Source organism: Pseudophryne corroboree, chromosome 3, assembly GCF_028390025.1.
Source record: "Pseudophryne corroboree isolate aPseCor3 chromosome 3, aPseCor3.hap2, whole genome shotgun sequence".
NCBI lineage: Eukaryota > Metazoa > Chordata > Amphibia > Anura > Myobatrachidae > Pseudophryne > Pseudophryne corroboree.
Genome location: NC_086446.1, coordinates 183867618 through 183893753, shown reverse-complemented (window position 1 = coordinate 183893753; position 26136 = coordinate 183867618). Strand labels below are relative to the sequence as shown.

General features: G+C 44.2%; 1 protein-coding gene across 1 annotated transcript in view; it reads right to left on the bottom strand.

Moving 5' to 3' along the window:
* Window positions 1-479: 479 nt before the first annotated feature.
* LRMDA (leucine rich melanocyte differentiation associated) overlaps window positions 480-26136 on the bottom strand; it is a 1251204-nt gene continuing 1225547 nt past the window's right edge. The window contains exon 7 of the mRNA XM_063958686.1: window positions 480-792. Within this exon, the coding sequence (XP_063814756.1) occupies window positions 601-792 (192 nt within the window). The 3' untranslated portion in view covers window positions 480-600. The remainder of the gene's footprint in view (window positions 793-26136) is intronic.

The following is a 26136-nucleotide window of genomic DNA, read 5'->3' as shown; positions in this document are numbered from 1 at the left end:
ACTGTTTTCTATTCTTTCTTTTTCTGGTTAGGTACTTTAAGGTAGTGGCTACTGGTATCTGGATGATAAATCTACACTGTCTAGATAGACAGCAAATAGGTCGACATGGTTATAAAGTCGATAGGGTCAAAAGGTTGACAGGTAAAAAGGTAAACAGTGCATAAGGCTCATAGGTACAAAAGGTCAAAATGACAATGGGCGACAATTTTTTGGGGCGTTTTCACATATTTTTCAACTTTTGCTTGATTTACCATCCATGTGGACTTTTATTGGGAATAGTAACCTTTGCCGAGCGCAGCAGTAGTAGAGCGAGACACCAAGCCTGAAGCATGGCGAGCGTCTACGTTTGCTATAACTGAGGTCACATATCAAGAAATGAGCAAATGACACAAAAAAAGGTAAAAAGCTTGTGTCAACCATTTTTGTGTTGATCATTTCAATAACTCACCTGCACCACATGATTGAACACAGACAGCAAATAGATCAACAAGATTTTATTGACAATACTTTTTAGGTCCACCATGTGCAGTGATTACTGCAGACACCCTTCTTGTCTAACTGTTCACATGTTCCTGGACAACAGCAAGGTGGTATGTTTTGCTATTCCGCCTTATGTACAGTGACCAACTGTGACAATGAAGAAGATCGAGTCAGCCTAGAATGCAGCTGTCGCTCCAGTTCACCGCAGAGGTTATCAATGAGGTTTAGATCTGGACTCTGAGCTGGCCATTCCATCAGGGTTACCAAATTCTCTGTATACCAGTCAAGCATCAAGACAGGTGGAATGGACTCCTTGATAAAAAAAAAAAAAACCATGCCATTGCTGTAGAACAGCCACAATGTAGGGAGCACAGAGTTATGGAGAACATCTCTATACTTCTCAGAGTTAATGTGACCATGCATTACTAGTTGACCCATGCCAAACCATTTCCTGTTACAGCATGCTTGCCAGCTGCCCTCAGACAGAGGGGTCCTGCCCACTGGAACACCTCCCACTGGCAGTGGAGCATGTAGGTGTTATTATGTGCAGAAATCTCAGTAAGATATGGTATATACTGTATGCAGGCTTACCATACTTTTCCTTTAACCCGGGACACTCATCAATTACACAGGGTCTGTGGCTAGCTTCATTCATGCCTGCATTTCACTTGCATGTCAATCTTGCGCTGACTCTCAACAATCAGATTTGTAAGTAAACCGTCGGATTTGCATACATATCTGTATCAGCAGGGCTGGATTAACAATAGGGCGAATGGAGCTGCAGCTCCAGGCCTCCCATCAATTTTGGCCCAGAGCAATTGATGTGCTGCTGTAGACAGGAAAAATGATTTTCTGTTACAACATGCTTGCCAAGTGACCTCAGACTGAGGAGCCCTGCCCACTGAAACTCTGGGACCCCTCCTCCTGGCAGTGAAGCATGTAGGTGTCATTATGTGCAGAAATCTCACTAAAATATGGTATATATGCAGGCCTGGTGACAGGGGGGTCAAAGGGGATACTTGTGACGGGCCCCATAATTGGGAGTCCAGTCGGAGCCCTGTATGTGCTGATCCAGAACGAGGCAGCCAGCATAATCAAAGATCATTGATCCCGGCAAAGCAGTACTTTGCCGGGATCAAAGATCTTAGATTAATTATGCTGGCTGCCCCAGTCTGGATCTATAGAGTGCTGAGCTGCTACTGTAAGTGCCCAGACCCAGCATTGATGACTATACACACACGTGTGTTTATAGAAAAAAATCCACCTTCCCCACAAATCCCACATTTGTCCCAGGGCTGAGAGACAAGGGGAGGCTGATAGGCACAGGGTGATGTAAGGGGAGGGGCTGAGTGACACAAGGTGATGGGGGGACTGAAGGACTTAGAGACATAGGACAATGGGGAGGCAAAGAGACATGGGAATGGGGAGGCTGATAGACAGTGTGAGGCTGAGAGACACAGGGGAATGAGGAAGGGGCTGAGAGACACCGGGGGTGGGAAGGATGGTGCTGGAGGAAGTCAGGATGAAGCTGGAAGACTGAAGCAATACAGGTGAGGAGTAAGGCTGGAGAGAGTTGGGGGGTGGGGGCGGGGGGGGGGGGGACATACCAATGGCCAACTAGCCTGTACCTACCTTGGAGTGATAGGCGGCCCCACAAATATGAGTGTACCGGGCCCAAAGATTTCTGTTGCTGGCCCTGTTTATATGTGGGCTTACCATACTATTCCTTTAAACCAGGACACTCATGAATTCTGTGGCTGGCTTAATTCAAGCCTGCATTTCATCTGGTTTTATAAATCACAAAACCTGTGTAATTCATGAGTGTCCCAGTTTATAAGGATAGTATGGTAAGCCTATATATATATGGGATGTGTCGGTGTACGTGTTGTATATTTGGTGTTAGTCGACAGAAGTAGAAGGGTGGATACACTGTGCTCATTGTGTTATCTGTACATTACGCACACAAAGAATGTGCTACAACATCCACCAAGTTTAATACCCATACAAAATAATGGCAGGTCCTTCACTGAACTTACACCTAGTTAAATTCCAATACTAATTTTTCCTGTAGGCATTGCATTCTTCATGTACTTCACATAATGATTACGGACAAATTCAGCACTGTACTACGCTACCTTTAACAACACAACAATATGAATTACTATTGACTATGCATGCTAAACATAGAGCAACCAGTTTTAAATGAAGGCCATAATAATTGCAACTCTCAAAGCCTTAAAGAAAACTGTTACATATGGTACCGGAAAGGCATCAAAGATACTGTGTGAGCAGCAGGAACGTTAATTTAATTTTAAGTTTGGTGGAGAAGCAGTTATATGCAGCTCGTTCACAAACACTTTATGAACCGATTCCATCCTCTCTTCGTCTCTCCCCCTGTTAGATCTGATTTAGTAGGAAATAATATAAAACGGAGGAAAATAAGCTCTGGCTCTCCAGGGAATATCAGCACAGGCTGTTTAGAGAAATTACGATTTTCTGTTTTCACTCCAAAACAGTTATTTTCTTTTTGGGAGGGGTTCTTAAAAGCTTTTTCAGTTCCTGAACGAGGAGGGGGGAAAAAGAAACAGGCGCTAGTGAAAATTAATTTAATTGCTCATATTTTTAGGGTGTGATGAGAGCGAGAGAGACAGGCCTGTGAAAGGGTGGCGATGGTGGTGGGGGGGGGGGAGGTTGCATCCTTTATTCGTTCCTGTTTGCTGGATAAAGGCAATGCAGAACGCAAAAGGGCAGAGCGCGTATAAGTCTGTCTGACGTTTCCTATAACTCTATTATATTACCATCTGGCTCTTTTATATGTAGTATTCGGGAGTGAATATAAAAAATGATCTAGAGCTGAAATTATTTCCTTGATAACACTTGTTTTAAACACCGCGACACTAAATAGCTGAAAAGTCTCAAAAGTGAATGCATAACGCGTATAAAAGCCACAAGCAAACCAACATAAATTCTTAAGATTAAAGCCATAACTCCTGGGGAAAGGTGGGAAAACGCATGCTCCGATAAATCTGTTTATAATAGTATTTGGGTTCCAGCAACAGCTTTCATTGTTCTCAAGTGAGTAACATATAAAACAATGCATTTCAAGTGTTATTGCAATTCCTTACGGGGCTCGGTTCTATCTACATATTGGCTGTCAAATGCAGCTCCAAAAGCAGCACAAACATACTCAGTGAAAGGAGAAGTGTTGGTCCTGCATTAACTCCTTTGCTGCTAGTTGTTGTGTTTTTCTTTAATGTACTAAAGGAACATGAAGAAAAAAGTCAACATTATTGATAAGCCTATTACCTAACAAACCTTTAATATATTCAAATATACTGAAAGCTGTGAATTATCAAGTTGGAGTGTTTTAAATAGCTTAATCTATGTTATACATAAGGACTTTGCAGTGAGTGCAATAAAAGAGTAAGTTAGGTTTTTTCTTTAATAGGGGTGGGGCTCATTTTTTTCTACCTCAAATACCACATTTTGGGCGTAAATTACTGATGGGTGTGAAGGGCTTTTGGCATGTTAATGTGTTTAAAAGTTGTTGTTTTTTATATTGGAAAAAGGTGCAGAATGTGTCCCAAACCCCCTCCCCCCCCCCCCCCCCCCTAGATGACCAATCCCTCCAGCTAAAAGCTAATACAAAAAAACTAAGTAGTGAAAATGGCTTTATGCCCCTCTGGTAGGTCCTGGAGATGTGGAGATAAGGTCCAATTGGCATGTGCAGAAGGCAGGGTGACATGCACTCATGTTATTATGGCCCCACCAAGCTCACTGTTGCAATTTGCAGCACCAAGCAGCCATAACCTAAATGTGGACATCCTCTTTGGTGAAGTTGATGAGATCTGGTATTTATCATGCTCTCCAAAATGTCATTATACCCCAGACATTCTTAGACAGTAGCCAAATATTGTCTACAATAAATTTACCAGATTATTTTATTAATTCTAGTTGTTGCTCTTAGCAATTTTCAGTTTGCCAGCAGAGTGAAAGGCAGTAGAATGGAATTGGTCCTGATAGTAACCACAGTGGATCTGGTATCAATGTGGATCTCCTGGTTATAATGTGACCTGGACAGTTGTGTGACCTGTTTGTTATATTAGCGTGGAGATCCCCACAGTCTTTATGATCCTGCATTGCCCAGGAAGTTTAATAATGTTAAAACATACAGTATATTCCTTAACAATTGGAGCACTTGTGTTCAGCATTTTTTTTTCTTTACAGCTGAAGTGCTGCAGTGTAACAAGGAAATAACCTTTACAATCAATTGTATTTGGCAGTAAGTATCTGAAAGTTAGAAAACTACAGTCATTAAGCACACCTTTGTAAAATTAGCTATCCATGGGACAACTGAAACAAAATAACTGTTTTGGTGCTCCTCCATTTGCATAGGTAAGTACACCTAGAGTACAGAAAAAGCACATAGACTTACAGAGAAGAGGGAGTTTGCACAACATCATGGAAGGATATTGGGTAGGGTCAGGGAAGGGGTGTGTGTGTGTGTGTGTGTGTGTGTGTGTGTGTGTGCGGGGGGGGGGGGGTATTACAAAGTAAAGAGCAGGCAGACTTGTGTGTCTTAATTTGCAGAGTAATGCAAAAAGAAGAAAACCATTTCAGAGCAAAAAGATTGGTACATTCAGTGCATTTTTAGGGGTGTATGGATGGAAGCAGGTCACATTATAACCAGGAGATCCACAGTGATACCAGACCCATTGTGGACATTACCAGGACCGATTCCATTCTACTGCATTCCACTCTGCCAGCTAACCGAAAATTTCCCACAGCGGCAACTAGAAAGTATAAAAATAATCTGGTGAATTTATTGTAGGCAATATATGACCAGTATCAAGCAACATACGGGTCATGTCAGATATGCAATTTACACCTAATTCCTCTTGGCTTAATCTTTCCTATAATACCACTTTAACACCAATAACCTGGGTCCAACTTGAGTTATCGAACACTGTTTCAAGTCGTGTCTAAACTGATTGAAGCTGCATTCACACTGCAGGCTGGACCCAGGCCATCCCTTTTCCGGCGCTTAGAGATTATATCATATCCATGCACTGGTGGTCTGTTCTCTGCATACTTTTGGTGTAACCCGGGTTACACCATTCAAACTGCTGGGTTGATCCTTTCGCACCAAGCCAGGTTGCCCCAGCAATATCCAAGGTCAGAGGCTTGGTGTGAAAGGGTTAGAAGTCTATTTTTCCAGCAACAAGAATGATTTTCTGTTGCTGTCAGGACCGTAACTAGATGTGTGCGGAGGGGGCACCGCACATAACGCTGCAGGGTAGGGGGCGCTGTTGGCGGCACTTGTCAATTATCTGTTTTAATTACTTTCACCTGCAGTTTCCCCTCTTTTTGAAGCCCAGCATTTCCTGATTGCCACTGTCTCCTACCATGACCCCTTCTGTCGCTAATACCTATACAAGATTCATGAACTCAACTTGAGATTTCTTTGATATTTAGTCTCACTGTCCTTTATTACATTTCAAGATGCTGACATACCCGGGATGCAAACCCACTGACTGTGGCATTGCAGTCAGACAATCAATTCATTGAGCTATCTGCCCTTGCATAGAAAGGTAGATAATTCTAAGCTAGAGAATTCTAACCATTTGAAGCTTACCTTGTACTTTGTGAAAAAAATGATCAGCATTGCTGAGCAGATCTATGTAGTGCGTGCCTGCAAGAGATTGGAGGTGTGGCTGCACACTACATAGATCTGCTCAATTACAATGCTGATTATTATTTTTTACAAAGGACCAGTAGCTTCATATAGTGTTCATAGTTTTCATGCTTGATCAAATAGCTCAATGAGTAGGGTGTATGATTAGAACTCAACAGGTTATAGGTTTGATCATGGGTATGGCAGTATTTTGAAATGTATTATTCAATAAAGGGTATTGTAATTGAATAACAACAAACTCTCAAGTTAAATGCATGAATGTGGTATAATAATAATAATAATTTCATTTATATAGCGCTCTTTCTCCAATAGGACTCAAGGCGCTTAACAGATACATAGCATAATATAGTACAGAAAATAATGAAGTACATTTTCATAAAATACAGAAGCATGAAGATACTAAAAGGGACATTATGGAAATGCTTGAGTAAACAGAAAAGTCTTGAGTCTACTTTTGAAGGATACTATAGTTGGGTTCTCTCGCACTGTGCGGGGAAGTGAGTTCCATAGACTCGGAGCCGCATGACTAAAAGCTCGACCCCCAGATGAATTACGGTAGATTCTAGGTACTGCTAAAAGTCCTTCATCTACAGATCGCAGTAATCGAGTGGGGCAGTATGGGGTCAGAAGCTGCTTCAGGTACCTTGGGCCCTGGTCATGTAATGCTTTTAAACTCAGTAAGCCAATCTTGAAGATGATTCGCCATCTTACAGGCAGCCAGTGAAGGGAGTAGAGGATGGGTGTTATGTGGCTAGAACGGGGCTGGTTGGTTAACAGCCTGGCAGCTGTGTTTTGCACCAGCTGTAAGCGTTGCAATTCTTTTGCTGGGAGACCAAGGTAGAGGGCATTACAGTAGTCTAATCGAGATGATACAAATGCATGTATGACTTTTGGTATATCATCTGAGGGAATTAAGTGCTTGATTCTGGCTGTGTTCCTCAGGTGAAAGAATGAAGATTTGATTGTGGCTGATATCTTATGTTTAAGTGTCAAGTCACAATCCAGGACAACGCCAAGATTCCGCACACGATCACTGGTCTGTAATTCTGAATCCCCGAGTGTAATTCCAGTTGGTTGGCTATGCTGCAGTCTTGTCCTTTGATATTGCTGTCGTATCATAAGGACCTGTTTTATCCGGGTTCAGTCGCAGCCAACTGGCGCTCATCCACTCCTGTAGCTCAGCTAGACAGCCATTTAGGGTTGCTATTGGGTTATCAGTGCCCGGAGCAAAGGACAAGTACAGTTGTGTATCATCTGCATAGCAGTGGTAGACCAGGCCATGGCGCCTGATTATTTCGCCCAATGGGAGCATGTATACTGCAAAAAGCATTTGGGATAGTATAGAACCTTGTGGCAATGGCACTGGTGGTGATGAGTATAATCCAGACGATACTCTTTGTGACCTGCCTGTGAGAAATGATTTGAACCAGTTTAGGACTGTGCCATCCAGTCCACAGAAATGTATCAGTCGCTCAATCAGAAGCCCATGGTCCACGGTATCAAATGCTGCCGAGAGATCCAGAAGGATTAATATTGAACAGTCACCTGTCTCTTGCCATCAGAAGATCATTTAACACACACACCAGGGCTGTTTCAGTGCTATGTCTTCTCCTGAATCCTGATTGAAATGGATCATAAATATCATGGGTTGTCAGGCGGGTTTCCAGTTGATTTGCAACCACTTTCTCAATAACCTTTCCTAGGAAAGGAAGGTTTGATACCGGTCTATAGTTGGTCATGCAGTCGGGATCTAAATTAGGTTTTTTAAGAAGCGGTCTAACAATTGCTTCCTTTAGGGGTCCAGGAAAAATGCCTGTCTGCATTGAACAATTTTTGCAAAGACAGGACCAATTATATCCATACAACCTATTAGAAGCTTGGTTGAGGCTGGGTCCAGATCACAGGTGGTGGGACGCAAAATCCGAGCAATTTCAGCAGTGTCCTTTACATCCACTGGGTCAAAGCTGGTCCATGAAGGCAAGTGGCTTATATTGGCAGCAGTGACGTGCGGTGAGGTCAATGGCTGGGGAGGCACTGGCCAGTGTGGGTGGTGCAATGATGCGATGAGTGAAGACAGAGAGAGAGGGTGTGGCTGGGGGATAGTGTTAAAGACAGGACAATGAGAGTGCGGTCACACACAGAGAGGAATAGGGGCAAAGAGAGGCGACTGGCTGAGCTAATAGAGTGTCAAAAACAGAACAATGACAGAGCAGTCACAAAGAGAGAGAGGCAGAAACAGGGTAGATGGAGAGACTGAAGGGAGCTTTAGTTGTGGGGTAATACAGTCAGAGACTTGTATTCACAAATCGGGAGGAACAGGGGCAGAGAGAGGACGAGGGGCAGGGCCGGCAACCAAAATCTTGGTTCCCGGTACGTGGATAACTCTGCCCCCCCCCCCCACCCGCCCATACACCCACACATCCCCCACCTCCTGCCGCTGTCACTACAATTCCTCTTAGGGGAGCAGATAGTGAGGGAGTGAGAGAGAGAGAGAGCGAGGTTATCATGGAGACAGAGAGGAGCAAAAGAGAGAGGGTGACAGGGTGAGAGAGAGAAGCAAGAAAGAAATGGAGAGAGACAGGGATAGAGCAAAAGATAGAAAAGGTGTCAGCAGGAGAGAGAGGGGAGCGAGCGGGAGTGAGAGAGAGAGTGTCAGGGAGAAAGGGAGCGTGAGACAAAGAGAGAGAGGGGAGCAATTGAGAGTGTGTCAGGGAAAGAAAGAGGGAGAGAGAGAGAGTGTCTGGGAGGGAGAGAGAGAGAGAGAGGGAGAGACAGTGGACCTTATTCAGAGATGGACGCAGATCGCTGCATATGCAGTCAGATCTGCGTCCATCTCCTCACATGCTGGGGACCGCCCAGCACAGGGCAAGGCCACCCAGCATGTGTAGTGCCGCCTCACAATGTGTCCGCATTGCAGACGCAGCAAATTAAAGTTGACCCCTGACTGCGCTGTCAGGCGGCCCACCGTCATTTTTTAAAACTGAAAATGCTCCCGTTTGTCATGCCATGCCCCCCCCAATGCTGCCCTGCGAACACTGCCGCTGTCAATTACACTGTGGCTGCATCCTGTGTAAGGTAGTGCAGGTGTGATGCGGCTGCAGCACATGCGCAGTTTGCTGATGCTGACAAACTGTGCTGCGAGCTGCTGATGTGGCCAACTCTGAATAAGGTCCAGTGTCAGGGAGAGAGTAACAGTGTCAGGGGGAGAGTGACAGTGTCAGGGGGAGAGTGACAGTGTCAGGGGGAGAGTGACAGTTTCAGGGGGAGAGAGAGTGTGAAGGAGACATAGTGTTAGGGAGACAAAGAGAAAGAGAGAGAGAGACAGAGAGAGAGAGAGAGACAGAGAGAGAGGAGCAAGAGGAGGGAGTGTTATGGAGAGAGAGAGGGGGTTATTAAGAGGCAGCAAGCAGGAGAGACAGTGACACGACCTGATTACACAGCACTGAGCAGCACAGGTATGTCCTGGGGGTGGGCAATTCTTGGCATTAGGCCCCGCCCCCTAAACACCCGTGAATTGCGGCACTGCTCAGCTGCAGGAAGACAGCCCTGATAGAGGGGAGGTTGGGGAGTGATGTGGGGTCGCAGCAGCCAAGTATTACCTGTTCTATGAACCTGCAGGAAAGTAGAGGCCACCAGCAGCACTAGGGGGAGTCCGGTGTAGTCAAGGCAGCTGGTCCCTCACAGAGCTCCGGCACACACTACAGCAAAAGCGCACCGCTGGGAGCTAAGGGGCAGATGTACAGGGGCTGCTCGGGCAGGAAACCAGATAGTGACGATAACCAGCATAGCCAAGCCTCCTTTTCCAGTCATCCAATCAGGGAGGGTCAGGCAGCAGTGTCACGCCCCCTCTTGATCCGTCCCTGCAGCCCTGTCACTGAGGCAGAATTAGAGATGCCTCATCTTCTTGTTTTTTTCAATGGGCTTTTCCAGTTTATACAGTTTATAATTGTCAGTGGGAGGCAGCACACTCGCTGCCTCATATCCAGGAATTTCCAGGTTTTACTACAAAAAGAAGTAGATTAATACAAAGAAGTTATTTATAACACAGAGTCTGTATTATAAATATCTTCTTTGTATTATTGTAATTCTCAGATCGGAATTTGACAGGGGAGGCAGAGCCTCCCCTGACTGCACGTCCCTGATTGGCAGGCTTTGTAGTTTGGCACTCCTTTGATGGCACTGTGGAGATTCCAGCCCGAATGGTGGATATTTTATCTGCAAAGAAGTTTGCAAACTCGTTGCATCTTGCCTGGGAGAGGGTCTCATCAGTCTGCAGGCATGCTGGCTTGCAAAGCATCTCCACTGTGCGGAAAAGTTGAGCTGGCCTATTGTTTGCTGCTGTGATCTCATTTGACAGGAACTGTGATTTCGTATGAGTGATTGTCGATTGATATTCTTCGTTATGCTTTATTAGTTTTATTTTGTCATCCACTAGGTTAGTCTTCCTCCATCGTCTTTCCAGTCTACGGCCCCTTTTCTTGAGCTCACTAACACTGTTGTCGAACCATGGAGCTTGACGTTGTGGTTTACGAGGTCTTATACGCACAGGGGCGATAATATCAATTGCAGCCATAAAATCCCTATTATAATAACGGACTAGGGAACAGGGATCTTCACAGGCACCCAGTATAGCAGAGAGATCCAGATTTGCTGCAAGAGCCTGGGGAGTCATACCCCTCCTTGGACGATACCTGGTGAACTCCACGGGCAGAGATCTTATTTGAGGGGTTGCAACTGAGAAACAAAGGGAGTAGTGGTCTGACCAGATGACTGGGTTTATTTTTAGGTCAGTGACTTCTAATCCAATCTGAAAGACAAGATCGAGAGTGTGACCACTTTTATGTGTAGCAGAGGGAATGACCTGTGTGAAGCCCAGACCATTCATTGTGCACAGGGGGTCTTGGCCAAGGCGTGAGAGCTTATCATCCACCCATGTATTGAAATCCCCGAGGATGAGCCATCTTTGATGTTTGTCTACAAATCCATTTTCTTACAGTGGTCCATAAATGTGAGTGTATATATATATTTCTCTGGGCTCAATCTTGTCATGCCCCTCCCCACGAGGCTATTGGAAAAAAATGGACACCAAAAAGTCTAGTTACGGCTCTGGTTGCTGTAATCAATTCTTCTCTGATCTGAATTTATCAATAATATCCTAAAATGCAACTGACTGAAACCAGTTTGCAGCGGTAACAGGGCTCTTACCGCTTAACCTGTTGGATCTGTGGTACACACCCAGTGATAGCTATAGCCAGCCTGGTGCTTGTTATATATGGAGAAGAGCTTTTTCTTTAACTTTCATAAAGAGATTCAGTCGTAGAAATAGATTAGCTGCTCATTTTTAATCTTTTATTTATGTTTAGTGTTCTCTTCATGGGAACTGTTTTGTCTCTTTTAAGCAAAACTGACCACCTCCAGCTGTGATCAGTACAAAGATATTTTTAAGTTATGAGTTTTCATTCCAAATTATTAAACATTTTGCATCTAAAGAGCAACAAGCGGAATCAATTCAAATAACGACTTATAAAACACCCACATCTAATTATTAAGCAAAACAAAAAAGGGAATGATCAATGAATGATTCTTGGAGGCATTCCCACAGCGAATAATGAAAAACTGCATGAAATGTTAGCCAGATTATATTGTGGTTCCTTCAAAACAAAGCCACAATGCACTGAACCTACAGGTGTTAAAGTTCCCTGTGTGACCCGCCAACTATTATTCACCCTCATTGTTCCTGGGCCACTGCTGCATGGCTACCTGGTTTTATTTCATGCATGACAGATGTTTCCATTCCCTTCTCAGTGCATGCCCTTAAAAAAGCAGACTTGTGTAGTTACCATGATGACACAAAACAGGTATGACAGTTTGGGAAGGAGGAAGGGGGGGTCAGGAAAGATCTCAGTGCTGGAAGCAGTTCAATCAAAGTTAGCTTAACAATAACGCACCACTTCCTCATCCCTCATCACAAATGAAAAGAGATGGATGAAAATATGATAAATTAGCTTTCCTTGTGTTGATATAAATCCTGTCCAGCATTCCACTAACACAATGTAAAACAGACCTGCTGGCTGAGAGTAACCAAAGTATCCAGAACATCCCTCCAGAACAAAACACATGCAATAGGGGAAAATTAACCCCATGAATGTGAACATCTCTAAACTGCAAAGGAATTTGGCCCCTGTATAACTAAATGTGGTGCCACTTTTTTTTCCTTTCACTTGTCACCACAATTTAACAGTAAAATACATGAATTCTCTGCCAATACTGGTATGCCGACTTGTGAATGAGCAAAGGATAACAGCAAATGAAAAAGAAAAAAAAATCTAAAGAAATAAAAAGATAAAAAATATTCAAAACAACAATAGCACAAACCATTCAACACTGAAAAAAGATGGTTTAAGCAAAGAATTAAGCATATATTATTATTTACAATTAACCTAAACTGGCAATAGTATTGCAGTCACTGAGAGTAACCATTTTGTATGTGGCGAAGTGTATAAAAATAAAAAAGCCCTATTTCTGCCCTTCCTTAAATATACCCCTTTCTGCTAAGACTGGGAGTTAGTGCACTGAACTACTTAAGAAGAATAAACTTCCTACTCATAGAGAGCACTGAGTTTCACTTCAAATTACCAACATTTAAAATCTACCGCCTCTGCTCTGTCAGATCATTCTCTCTCTTGTCTTCTTTTAAGATACAGTTAAATTAAAATGTAGTCCAGACTGCTTGATCATATGCTTCTACTGACTGGTCCATTTTTTTTGTTTTGGCAGAGATAAGATGTATAAATTATGAACGGTTGAAAGAGTAAACTTCAGCGCCTTAGGCTAGCTCATCAATCACATAGCGCATGTCAGAGGGAAATTGATGGAGACCCCATGGGCATCTCTTTGCTGTGTCTCTCTCCCATTTTTCTCATCTTACCAGCAGGTAAGAGAATGTGACTGGCTAGCAGGCACACCCAGATACATTGGTACCACTGTCCAATCGGTGCTATGTACCATGGAGAGAACTCCTGTGAATGGGGTGCACTGTTTAAATGTTATGCAGAAACATAATGAACAAGTCTTTAAAAATAGTGATTTAAGGATATGTCAATGGTGTTATCATTGGTTGTTTGAAAAGTAGGTCAGCTTGTAAAGCTTTTCCTGGACTGTACTTATGTATATCAATGATAACTGTTGGCTACACAGAAATATTTACAATACAGAGTTCCTGGAAAAGCTGTATAATTATATCACCTATATTACTTATATCTATAAGCTTACAGTTGGGAGTGTGTTAATTTTCATAATAAACAAGTTTCCCAGTGTCGGACTGGGGCATGAAGGGCCCACTGGGGTAATGTAGTGGTAGGTGTCCATGCCTAGAGGCTTGACTAACCATTAGCGCATAGACTGGGCCTCTTGATAAATGTGTGTTGAATATTCGTGACCGGCAGTCAGCATACCTCCGCCGGTATCCCCGCAGCGGAAAGGCGGCAGGGCGGGGAAACGAGCGTAACAAGCCCCTTGCAGGCTCGGTGCTGTGGTCGCCACAGGTTCTATTCCCGCTGTATGGGTGTCATGGACACCCACGGTTGGGAATAGTCTCTGTTGGTTGGCATGCTGACTGTCTGGATTTTCCGGGGGCGGGATGATGGGGGAGGTGTTTTGACCGGCGGTCTCCTGAACGCTGGTCACATAACCGCATCCCGATAAATATACATAATAATTACTGCTAGTGCATGTATTATAATGTGCCAGATAATTAACAGGAATGCACTGCAGAAAGTAAACCATAATCCTGTGCAGTGGGGGGGGTTTGTGACCCGAGTGCTGGATCAGAGGGGGTGCCAGGACAGTCACTTTAACCCCCCTAACACACCCTATTCCCCTGCAGCTGTGGTTTTCAAGGAGCCGGACGCATGGGCAATGAATAAACTGAAAGCAAACTACAGCCCTTGCAAGGGCTAAAGGGAACTGTAGTTTATTTTCAGTTTCTTCATTACAATGCGCCCGGCTCCTTGCAGTGAAGAAACTAAAAATAAACTATAGTTCCCAGCAGCCCTTGCAAGGGCTGTAGTTTACTTTCAGTTTATCCATTGAGGTGCATCCGGCAAGTTACCTCAACCCTCCAAGTCTTTCATCAGCCACAGTGCAGCCGGAGGTGAAGTCCAAAAAGGTGACGGGGCTACAAGACACTGCACTGTCAGCGCAAGGCTGGCCAGCATGGGAGAGAGGAGGGGAGGAGAGTGGAGACCTCACTATCCAGCATCAGCCTGAGCCTGCCTAAATGGTGAGTGTGACTCAGGGAAGGGGCACTGTATGTACTTATGTGTGTTATTACTTTCTCTCCCTAACCCCTCTCTCTCTCTATCACCTTCCCTCTTTCCCCTGTGGGTCGGCGTAATGAGGGATACTACTGTGCAGTGTAATTAGAATAAGTTTGCACTGCTGCGTGGCGCAGTTGTAATTTAAAAATTAATTTTTGTTCATTTGTATTTTTATTATTTTTTTTTAATTTTATTTATGTTTTTATTTTTTTATGTTTTATTTTGTGTTTTTTTGGGGGGTGGGGGTGCCAAATTGTTTGTCTGCAGGTGCCAAATTACTGCCTTGCCCTTTGCGCCAAAAATCCTAGTTTCGGCCCTGGTCTAGCTTACTGACTCAGGCAACATTATACATAGTATAGCCAACAAAAGACTTAAGGTTCAGTTAAAATATCTAAGTTCCTACAAAACCAACATCATCCCTATATACTTTCAGTGGGGTGCATTGTGCACATTACAGTTGTATTTTTGCAGGAAAAAATCACATTTAGGCACACTCATCAATGTAATACACACAATGTAGTACACACAAACATGAAACATACAATAAGGAATGTATTGCTTAATTTAAACCATAGTTTTTGTCAAAATGTAAAAATTTGAATTAACGATGGTGATGGCTCCCAGTGGTATTAGGTAAGACTTTGATGCTATGTCTTTACTGTATGCAGAGTATCAGCAGAGCCGCAAATGTAGGATCAGAAACAGAGGCGCACCGCACAAATAAATAAGTAGTGTGGGCCCTGACTTTGTAGTGGTTATAGATTATCGTTATGTCTGGTTTAAATTTTCATTCCTAATGACCAGGCAGTGAATAAAGAAAGCTATAGCATGGTTTGTACAGTCAGGAAATATACAAAATATAACGTACAATCTTGTAGCAAGATATTGCTGAGGAAATTACAATACCAAAGCCTTAAATAGAAGCTTACATTGAAACAAAGACACCGAAAGTACTGACTGTGGTTTACTACAAGTCCAAAACATAACAGATTATACTGAAATTCAATTACTAATGAAAATACAAAGTATAGCTGTTACAATCCGGAGTACTAAAACATTCTATTTAGCTTTGCGGTTCCTCTACTTGTTGGTGCTACGGTCAGAGCCGGATTAAGGGAGGGGGCCCTGATGCTTCTGTGTCCACTCCCGTCTTCAGCCTCCGCCTCCAGCAGCAGCTCTCCTGGCAGCAGCGGAGGCTGGAGATTGCATGGATCCGTCCCAGACTGTGCTGCCCAAGAGAAGGGGGAAGGAAGCCACATGCACAGCCGTATGTGGTATGGGACATACCGCATTCCTTCCCCGGCAGTGTGGAACACTTCCTTAAACTCAGCCTGGAGTCTTCTCTCCCTGCTGCAGTGTGGGGGACCTCCCTCCGATGGCTTCTGTTGCTGGTGATCGGCCTCGTTGGGGTGGAGGGGGTTGATTGCTGGTGGGAGGGACCCCTGTCCTGGGAGCCCTGAGTCCCCCAAGGGCTTAATCCAGCCCTGGTTACGGTCCGCTCTCAGTGTGCCCTCACACTGCTCACTGGTAGTGCTGGGATTTGCATGTGGGCTTCGCTCCCAGCGGACGCTGAGGACTGTCCACAGCACTCTGCTCTCCCTCCACACTAGAGTTCCCTCCAAAACTCAGACATGGGTGCAGCCATGTTGGAAGCGGTCACCTGATCATTCTCAGCCACTCCAGTCACTGTTCTTAATAAGCTGATAACAGCAGTCAATCACAAGACAAATACCTATAAGGGGAGCTTCCTGGGCACTCCCAAATTGCCAGTACAAAGTCGCTTTTCCAGTGAATGCAGCTCTGTGCTGAGCTCCCTGATACCAAGGTGTTAGTATGGTTCCAGTCTATCAATCCAATTCCAGTCTGGTTATCCACTATCTCTGTCCTCCTCTGCTATCCAATACTAGTTTGGTTAAATACAGAGACTCCATACTTAAACACTTATTCGGTTACCACAGACTCATTGATCCAGTCTCCAGTCCAGAGCCAGCCCTTGGAGTTACCGACTCCATTGCAGTCGTTCCACTGTTTCCTGTCCAGCTCTGCTTTAGTCTTGTTCCAGCATCTTAGCTTGTGCTAATATCCAGTACAAGCATCCAAGTACAGTCCATCTTAGAATCACCCCCTAAGTGAGAACCCAGAACAAAGCCCTACAAGGCCAAAATCAAAGCACATAAAAGCCAGATGGCTGTGAAAGTGCAGTTGCATTCAAATAACTCCAGCACCTGGAAGTTCAGCTCAACCACCGCACAATGTCTCCAAATACCTTAGAGCAAAGTTTTCCAAACTCCTCCACTACAGTCTAGGTTTTAAGGATATACAGGCTTGAGCACAGGTGACTTAATTAGTACCTCAGACAATTTGATTTAACCATCTGGACTCAAGCATGGATATCCTTAGAGCCATACTGTCAGGTCAACCTACTAAACTATGTGGCATGAAATATGCGCTAAGACATCACAACATATAAAGCGGATTGTAACATTATGCCACTCTTCTCAAAGTGACTTCCAGGCTCAGTAGCATACTTCCATTAAAAAACAACAACAACAAGATGGGAATAATAGACAATTTCAAGTTTTTCCCATGAACAAAATTCTCCAAAGCACTCTTTACATTTAACAAAAAAATGCAGAGGCTTGACTCATTTTCAAGAATATAGTACAGTGGGGCAGATGTATTAACCTGGAGAGGGCATAAGGAAGTGATAAACCAGTGATATGTGCAAGGTGACAAAGGCACCAGCCAATCAGCTACAATATGTAAATTAACAGTTAGGATCTGATTGGCTGCTGCCCTTATCACCTTGCACATATCACTGGTTTATCACTTCCTTATGCCCTCTCCAGGATAATACATCTGCCCCAGTATTTTCTCAACTGCATGTTCATCTTGTACTTAAACTGGAGCAGTGGTTCCCAAACTCAGTCCACAAGGACCTTCAACAGTCCACGTTTTCCAGGTCTCCTCACAGAATCACAAGTTAGATAATTTGCTCCACCTGTGGATCTTTTAAAATGTGTCAGCGAGTAATTAATACACCTGTGCACCTGCTAGGCAACCTGAAAAACAGGAACTGTTCAGGGTCCTTGAGGAACGAGTTTGGGAACCACTGAACTGGAGGAAAAACAGTAGGTATCAGAGACCATCAATAACCTCTCCTCATGGTAAATGCAAATTGTAACGCCATTGTAACTGAAGAAAGAACAGCTAATGCAGTGAATGGCTAAATGTACTAATTAGAAAATTTAGGAGAAGGTTGAGAAAAGTTAAAGTATTTTGTAGACAACCAAACTTTAACTCCTACATTAATTGATGGAGTTGGTAAACACCTTCTATCTACCTGCAATTTATGTATTAACTGTACTTGATGTAAATTAGCCGTATCTTACATGTGTTTTTTTGTTATTCCTGAAGTACCGTTACATCCCCGGAACTACTGAAAAAATGGACTTTGTAGAGCAAATGCATGGTAACTGTTGTACAGTATACAAATTCTACTAGAGGCAAGTACTCAACCCAAGTGTCTTCATGATCATTATTAAAAAATTTAAATATTGCTTGAGACACTTATTTAGTCTCTCTCTACCGGTTTGTTTATGGGCGATATTCTGATGACAGTTTTTATTTTACAAGAAGATTTTCACAGAATGCTTTCCAAGATTGAGAGGTGTACTTTACAGGTTGCACAATTTTGGGAAAAATATTAATGCATCTCTTATCACTTCAAAATCTCAATAATCATTGAACTGCTGTTCTTCTTGTAGAAACAATGGAGGTCATTCCGAGTTGTTCGCTCGCAAGGCGATTTTAGCAGAGTTGCTCACGCTAAGCCGCTGCCTACTGGGAGTGAATCTTAGCATCTTAAAATTGCGAACGACGTATTCGCAATATTGCGATTACAAACTTCTTAGCAGTTTCAGAGTAGCTTCTGACTTACTCGGCATCTGCGATCAGTTCAGTGCTTGTCGTTCCTGGTTTGACGTCACAAACACACCCAGCGTTCGCCCAGACACTCCCCCGTTTCTCCAGCCACTCCCGCGTTTTTTCCGGAAACGGTAGCGTTTTTTCCCACACGCCCTTAAAACGGCCTGTTTCCGCCCAGTAACACCCATTTCCTGTCAATCACACTACGATCGCCGGAGCGAAGAAAAAGCCGTGAGTAAAAATACTATCTTCATAGCAAAATTACTTGGCGCAGTCGCAGTGCGGATATTGCGCATGCGCACTAAGCGGAAAATCACTGCGATGCGAAGAAATTTACCGAGCGAACGACTCGGAATGAGGGCCAATATGACCCAGGAATTCAATACTATGACCCAGAAATTCAAAGGAAGCATATAATCCATGGATTCTTAGCCTCGTTAAACATGTACTCAATGTTGTTTCTGTGAACAGATGAAGATGTTGTCTAAATACATCAAAATTATTTAAAATTACTCTGCAAATACATTCACAAAGTGCTGAAAGGTTGCTGGTGCATTGATTAATTTAAAATAAATTACTAAATACTCACAGTGACCATATATTGCTCTAATAATGTTTTTTTTTTTTTCAATCATAACCGACTCGACTTTGGATCAAATTATATGATACTCTCAAGTCTAGTTTAGTAAATGTTCTTGTTCTTTGGATACATTAAAAAGTTCAGAGATATGTGGCAGTGGATATCTTTTTCTAATGGTTCCCTCATTGAGTGCTCTCACTATAATCAATGCAAGTTCTTAAATCTCCATTTTTTTTACTTACAAATAATACTGAAGCGCCAATGGGAGAAGCGGAAAGACAAATAGAACCCTAGTTCAATGAATTGTTTCAGGGTGTCCAGTTCAGGATTGGCCAAAGTAAATTTGTCAGAACAGGACTTGAGCACCAAAAATATTTACACTGGGCAATCATACATTCTGTGAGGAGTAAGATTTTCAGCGTTTATTTATTTAAAAAAAAATGTAAAGACAATTTTGTAGTCTTGGCAGGACCCCCCAATTACAATCTGCCACCTCAGCTCAGTGTCAGTGAGCCAGAGACAGTATGTGACTGCACTGGCTTCACTGTGTATATACACACAAACACACACTATATGTACAAAAGTATTTGGCCACATCTGCTAATTATTGAATTGAGGCAGAGGTTCACAAACATGGTCGGCAAGGCACCCCAACAGTCCAGGTTTTAGGTATATCCATGGCTCAGCACAGATAGGTAAATCAAATTGATTAAGGTACTAATTAAGTCACCTACGGCCAAGCATGGATACATTTAAAACCAGGACCGTTGGGGTACCTTGAGGACTGCGTTTGGGAACCTCTGAATTGAGGTGTTTCAATCAGACCCGTTGCCACAGGTTTATAAAATCAAGCCTAGCCATGCAGTTTCCATTTGAAAATTTGTGATACAAAATGGGTCGTTCTGAAGAGCTCAGTGACTTCAAGCATGGTACTTTGGTAGGATGCCACTTTTGAAATAAGACAGTTAATGAAATTTCATCTCTGCTGGATATTCCACAGTCAACTGCAAGTGATATTAATAGTAAGTGAAAGCAGGGCCGGCTCCAGGCATGTTCGACTTGAGCGGCCGCTTAGGGTGCCACCCTTAATGGGTGCCACACCATGGCGCAACCATATCGGAACCTGGAGCCGGCCCTGTCCTGGAGCCTGCAGAAGCTGCCAGCCTACATCTGTCCCGGCCCACCTCCAGCGATTACAGTGGCTGCCTGTGTGTTAGGGGGGGGGGGGGGGGGTGCTGTAGGCGGTACTATGCTAAACTGATCTGTGCGTGCTGACATCAGACGCCGGCGCCGAACAGCGCGCACTGAGTAGTTCAGCCTAGTCTGCCCACAGCAGCACTCTCCCTCCCTCGTCGTCGGCACAGGTACTGTCGGGGCATATCTGGCACTCTGGAGACATGTGTATCTGGCACTGTGGGGACATTTATGTATCTGGCACTGTGGGTCATTTATGTATCTGGCACTGGGGGAATTTATGTATCTGGCACTGTGGGTGCATTTATGTATCTGGCACTGTGGGGGCATTTATGTATCTGGCACTGTGGGGGCATTTATGTGTCTGGCACTGTATGTGCATTTATGTGTCTGGCACTGTTGGGGAATATATGTACCTGGCACTGTGGGGGCATATATGTACCTGGCACTGTGGGGGCGCATATCTATCTGGCACTGTGGGGGCATTTATGTATCTGGCACTGTGGGGGCATTTATGTGTCTGGCACTGTATGTGCATTTATGTGTCTGGCACTGTTGGGGAATATATGTACCTGGCACTGTGGGGGCATATATGTACCTGGCACTGTGGGGGCGCATATCTATCTGGCACTGTGGGGGCATTTATGTATCTGGCACTGTGGGGGTATTTATGTATCTGGCACTGTGGGTGCATATATGTATTTGGCACTGTGGGGGCATATATGTATCTGGCATTGTGAGGGCATATATGTATCTGGCACTGTGGGGGCATATATGTACCTGGCACTGTGGGGGCATATATGTACCTGGCACTGTGGGGGCATATACGTAACTGGCACTGTGGGGGCATTTATGTATCTAGCACTGTGGGGGCATTTATGTATGTGGCACTGTGGGCATTTATGTATCTGGCACTGGGGGCATATATGTAACTGGCACTGTGGGGACATGTGTATCTGACACTGCTGGGGGGCATATCATGTGTAGCTGGCACTGCTGGGGGCATATCATGTGTAACTGGCACTGCTGGGGGATATCATGTCTAGTTGGCACTGCTGGGGGGCATATCATGTCTAGCTGGCACTGCTGGGGGGCATATCATGTGTAGCTGGCACTGCTGGGGGCATAGCATGTGTAGCTGGCACTGCTGGGGGACATAGCATATGTAGCTGGCACTGCTGCGGGGCATATCATGTCTAGCTGGAACTGCTGGGGGCATATCATGCGTAGCTGGCACTGGTGGGGGGCATATCATGTGTAGCTGGCACTGCTGGGGGGCATATCATGTCTATCTGGCACTGCTGGGGAGCATATCATGTCTATCTGTCACTGCTGTGGGGGGCAGTTCATGTGTAGCTGGCACTGGTGGGGGGCATATCATGTGTAGCTGGCACTGCTGGGAGCATATCATGTGTAGCTGGCACTACTGGGGGGCATATTATGTCTAGCTGGCACTGCTGGGGGCATATCGTGTAGCTGGCACTGCTGGGTGGCATATCATGTGTAGCTGGCACTGCTGGGGGGCATATCATGTGTAGCTGGCACTGCTGGGGGCATACCATGTGTAGCTGGCACTGCTGGGGGGCATATCATGTGTAGCTGGCACTGCTGGGGGGCATGTCATGTTTATCTGGCACTGCACTACTGTAGACATTATGTGTATTTGGCACTAAACTGTAGACATTATGGGGGTCATTCCGAGTTGATCGCACGTAGCAACTTTTTGCTGCTCGTGCGATCAACCTGACGAGTGTATTTTAGCATAGCACAGCTGCGATCACTTGTGCAGCCCTGCTATGCTAAAAAAAGTTTTAAGTAAAACAAGACTAACTCTGCAGCTACTTACCCAGTGCGACGGATCCAGCGATGAAGGTCCCGGCTGTGACGTCAGACATCCGCCCTCCAAACGTCTGGTTCTACCTGCGTTGAACTCACCACGTCTGGAAAACGATGAGTATCCGCCCCGGAATGCCTCCCGCCTGACCGTCTTCTTGCGATCGCCGCTGCGATCACTTTTCTCGCTGACGGCGTCACGGCAGTGATCGTCACTGGGCAACGATGCGCGTGTGCAATGCGCCTGCCACACATGCGCATTTCCGACCCCCTATGTGTATCTGGCACTGTACTGGAGACATTATGTGTATCTGGCACTATACTGGAGACATTGGGGGTCATTCCGAGTTGATCGCTAGCTGCCGTTGTTCACAGCGCAGCGATCAGGCTAAAAATTGGCATTTCTGCGCATGCGTATGCACCGCAATGCACACGCGCGACGTACGGGCACAAAGTCCTTTGTGGTTTTGCACAGGTTCTAGCGAAGCTTTCAGTCGCACAGCCAAACGCAGGAAGATTGACATGAAGTAGGCGTTTCTGGGTGGCAACCGACCGTTTTTAGGGAGTGCTTAGAAAAACGCAGGCATGTCTGGAAAAACGCAGGCGTGACTGGGCGGGTGTGTGACATCAAAAGCTGTCCCTCCGTCGTTAGAATCAACGCACATGAAGAGTAACTACAGGGCTGGTCTTTTTTTGCACAAAATGATTTTGCAGCCGCTCTGCTGCACAAGCGTTTGCACTTCTGCAAAGCAAAAATACACTCCCCGGTGGGCAGCGACGATGCGTTTGCACGGCTGCTAAAAGTAGCTAGCGATCAACTCGAAATGACCCCCATTATGTTCAAGGAACACTACTGTGGCTGTTATGTGTAAGGCTGCTAATTGCGTGCATAGAGGGGGGGTGGAAATATCTTTATTTATAGTTTGATAATATTAAGTTGCGAGGCCACGCCCACTTTTCCAGGAGCAAGCATGTAGCGGGGGAAGGGGGGGGGGTTGAAATTTTCTCGCTCAGGGTGCTAGTAGGCCTGGAGCCGGCCCCGAGTAAAAGTGTTTAGAAGCGGCAGCAACTCAGCCACGCAGCGGAAGACCACATAAAATCACAGAGCGGGGTCAACGACAGCTAAGGTGCATTGTGCGTAAAAGTCGCCAACGCTCAGCTGATTCCATAGCTGAAGAGTTCCAAACTTCCACAGGCATTAATGTAAGCACAAAAACTGTGCGGTGGGCGCGTAATGGAATAGGTTTCCATGGCTGATCAGCTGTATGCAAGCCTCACATCACCAAGTCCTATGGCATGTGTGGAGTGGTGTAAAGCACACCAACACTGGACTGTGGAGCTGTGGAAATGTGTTCTGTGGAGTGACGAATAATGCTCCTCTGGCAGCAAGATGGGCGATTCTGGGTTTGGCGGATGCCGGGAGAACGTTACCTGCCTGACTGCATTATGCCAAACTGTGAATTTTGGTGGAGGAGGGATAATGGTATGGGGCTGTTTTTGAGGGTTTGGTCTAGGCTCCTTATCTCCAGTGAAGGGCAGTCTTAATGCTTTAGCATACCAAGACATTTTACCAATGCTATGCTTCCAACTTTGTGGCAACAGTTTGGGGAAGGCCCTTTTCTATTACAACATTACCTTATACACACAGCCTGAAGGTCATTTAATCAATATTTTTTATATTTGTTTTCTATTAAACAAAGTTTGTGTACATTGAGCCATCAGAAAACAAAGGTTTCACTATCTCAGTCAGACTCAAAAAAGTCCATATTTCGGAATATTTGGATATGGGATATTTAACCTGTGTATATGTATGTATGTATGTATGTATGTATATATATATATATATGTATGTATGTATATATATATATAGAGAGAAAAAGGGGGGGGGGAGGTGCAGCGCCACTTGCGAGATATATCTCAGTAAAAAGAATCAACCTTACAAAGAGGGATTACATATACCTAAAATTTACCATAGAAAACACACATAACCTCATTTAAAGGTGTCTGCCGGGCCCTAAGGATGCAGTGCCGGTACCACACTGCTAGATTTATGGAGAGTTGGAGAGATAGGGTTCGGCGCTCAGTGTTGTTAAAAAATGGTAAAAGGCACACAAATATCTAAAAGTTTAAAAGATTTATTTTTTAAAAAAATGTTAAAATTTTTTTTTTAATATATGAGAGTAAAACAAGGGTACTTAAAAACATATACGTATGGATCAAGTAAAATCAAGTAAAAAAAGGTCAAGTAAAAAAATTTTTTTCAAGTAAAAAAATGTTTTTGGAATACGTAAAATTTTTTACAAGGATAAGAGGATTAACTTAGCTTTAAGAAACAGCAGGGGATTGGTGCAGGAAACCCAACGCGTTTCGTCTCAAACAGACTTCTTCAAAGGGTCACTTTGAAGAAGTCTGTTTGAGACGAAACGCGTTGGGTTTCCTGCACCAATCCCCTGCTGTTTCTTAAAGCTAAATTAATCCTCTTATCCTTGTAAAAAAATTTACGTATTCCAAAAACATTTTTTTACTTGAAAAAAAATTTTTTACTTGACCTTTTTTTACTTGATTTTACTTGATCCATACGTATATGTTTTTAAGTACCCTTGTTTTACTCTCATATATTAAAAAAAAAATTTAAAAATTTTTTAAAAAATAAATCTTTTAAACTTTTAGATATTTGTGTGCCTTTTACCATTTTTTAACAACACTGAGCGCCGAACCCTATCTCTCCAACTCTCCGTATATATATATATATATATATAGAGAGAGAGAGAGAGAGAGAGAACACATCCATATAAATTGGTGGGTGGTCTTCAGTATGCCGAATGTCGGGATCCCGGCGCACAGTATACCGGCGCCGGGATCCCGACACCCGGCATACCGGCAGCTATTCTCCCTCATGGGGGTCCACGACCCCCCTGGAGGGAGAATAAATAGCGTGGCGCGCGTAGCGTGGCGGGCGCAGCGAGCCCGCAAGGGGCTCCTTTGCGGTCGCCACACTGTCGGAATGCTGGCGGTCGGGCTCCCGGCGCCGGTATGCTGGTCACCGGGAGCCCAACCGCCGGCATACCATACTACACCCAAATTGGTATATCAGGTAATAGTACAGTGTGTGGGCTGGGCATGCAATAATGTTTGAGTTGCTCTTAGGTCAGCACTAATAGGGATAACTACATAAATACTGTGCAACATACAGTATTAGTTCATGATAAATTGTATAAACAATATAGTTTCACCTTGAAAAGCTCATGTGGAATAAATGTGACACTGATGTATAACTGCCATTCACAACAAGGATTCTACTGGAGAAATGGTACCTTCCCTATTCTTCCTGATTCTTCTCTGCTCCATTTGCATCTTTCCACAACTTTTGTTATTTCCATTAATACCAATATTTCTTAATTTCAAATTGAAGTTAGTTATATATGTGGGTGTTTCCTGGGTTACTTAACTTTATACTACACCCCATTATTGTTTGTTTATCTGAAAACTAATATTAAAACAATATCTTCACATTGCCCAAAGTAATATATACACAGAAAAAACTACATTATAAGAAAATTTGAATAACCTTTCAAACACTCAATATAAAATGGAATTCTATGCTGTAAATGTAAATTCATGAAATGTATAAGCATAGTATTACATTAAGGTGTTTGTTAAAAATTCGGCCTCCTGTGCAGAGACTGACAACAAAAGCATCTTGGTTTGGAGATGCCTTCACGCTGAGCCCACATTGTGTCACCTACTGATGTCTGCTCTTTCTTGAATCTCCTCATGAAAAAGACCATATGCCATTGCTTCAGCAGAACCCACAAGCCTTGGCACCGAAGTTGTCTGTCCATCTCTTCCTCTCCTTGCAAGCATGAAAAGTTCCAGCACTGCGGAGAGCTGTCAACGTACCTATTAGCTTGATGTCTTCATTCGACCAGCCATCTGTGCCCGTCGAGGGACAGGAGAGACAGCCAGTGTCACATTGAGCAAGTGCCTTTTCCTTTGCAAGAAATGTCACCTGCTGGGGATTGAAGAGGGAAGGACACAGACAGAATGACCTGTCCAACACCAGCAGATGTGAGCTACTAGCGTTACAAAATCAATGCCCACTCTTGGGA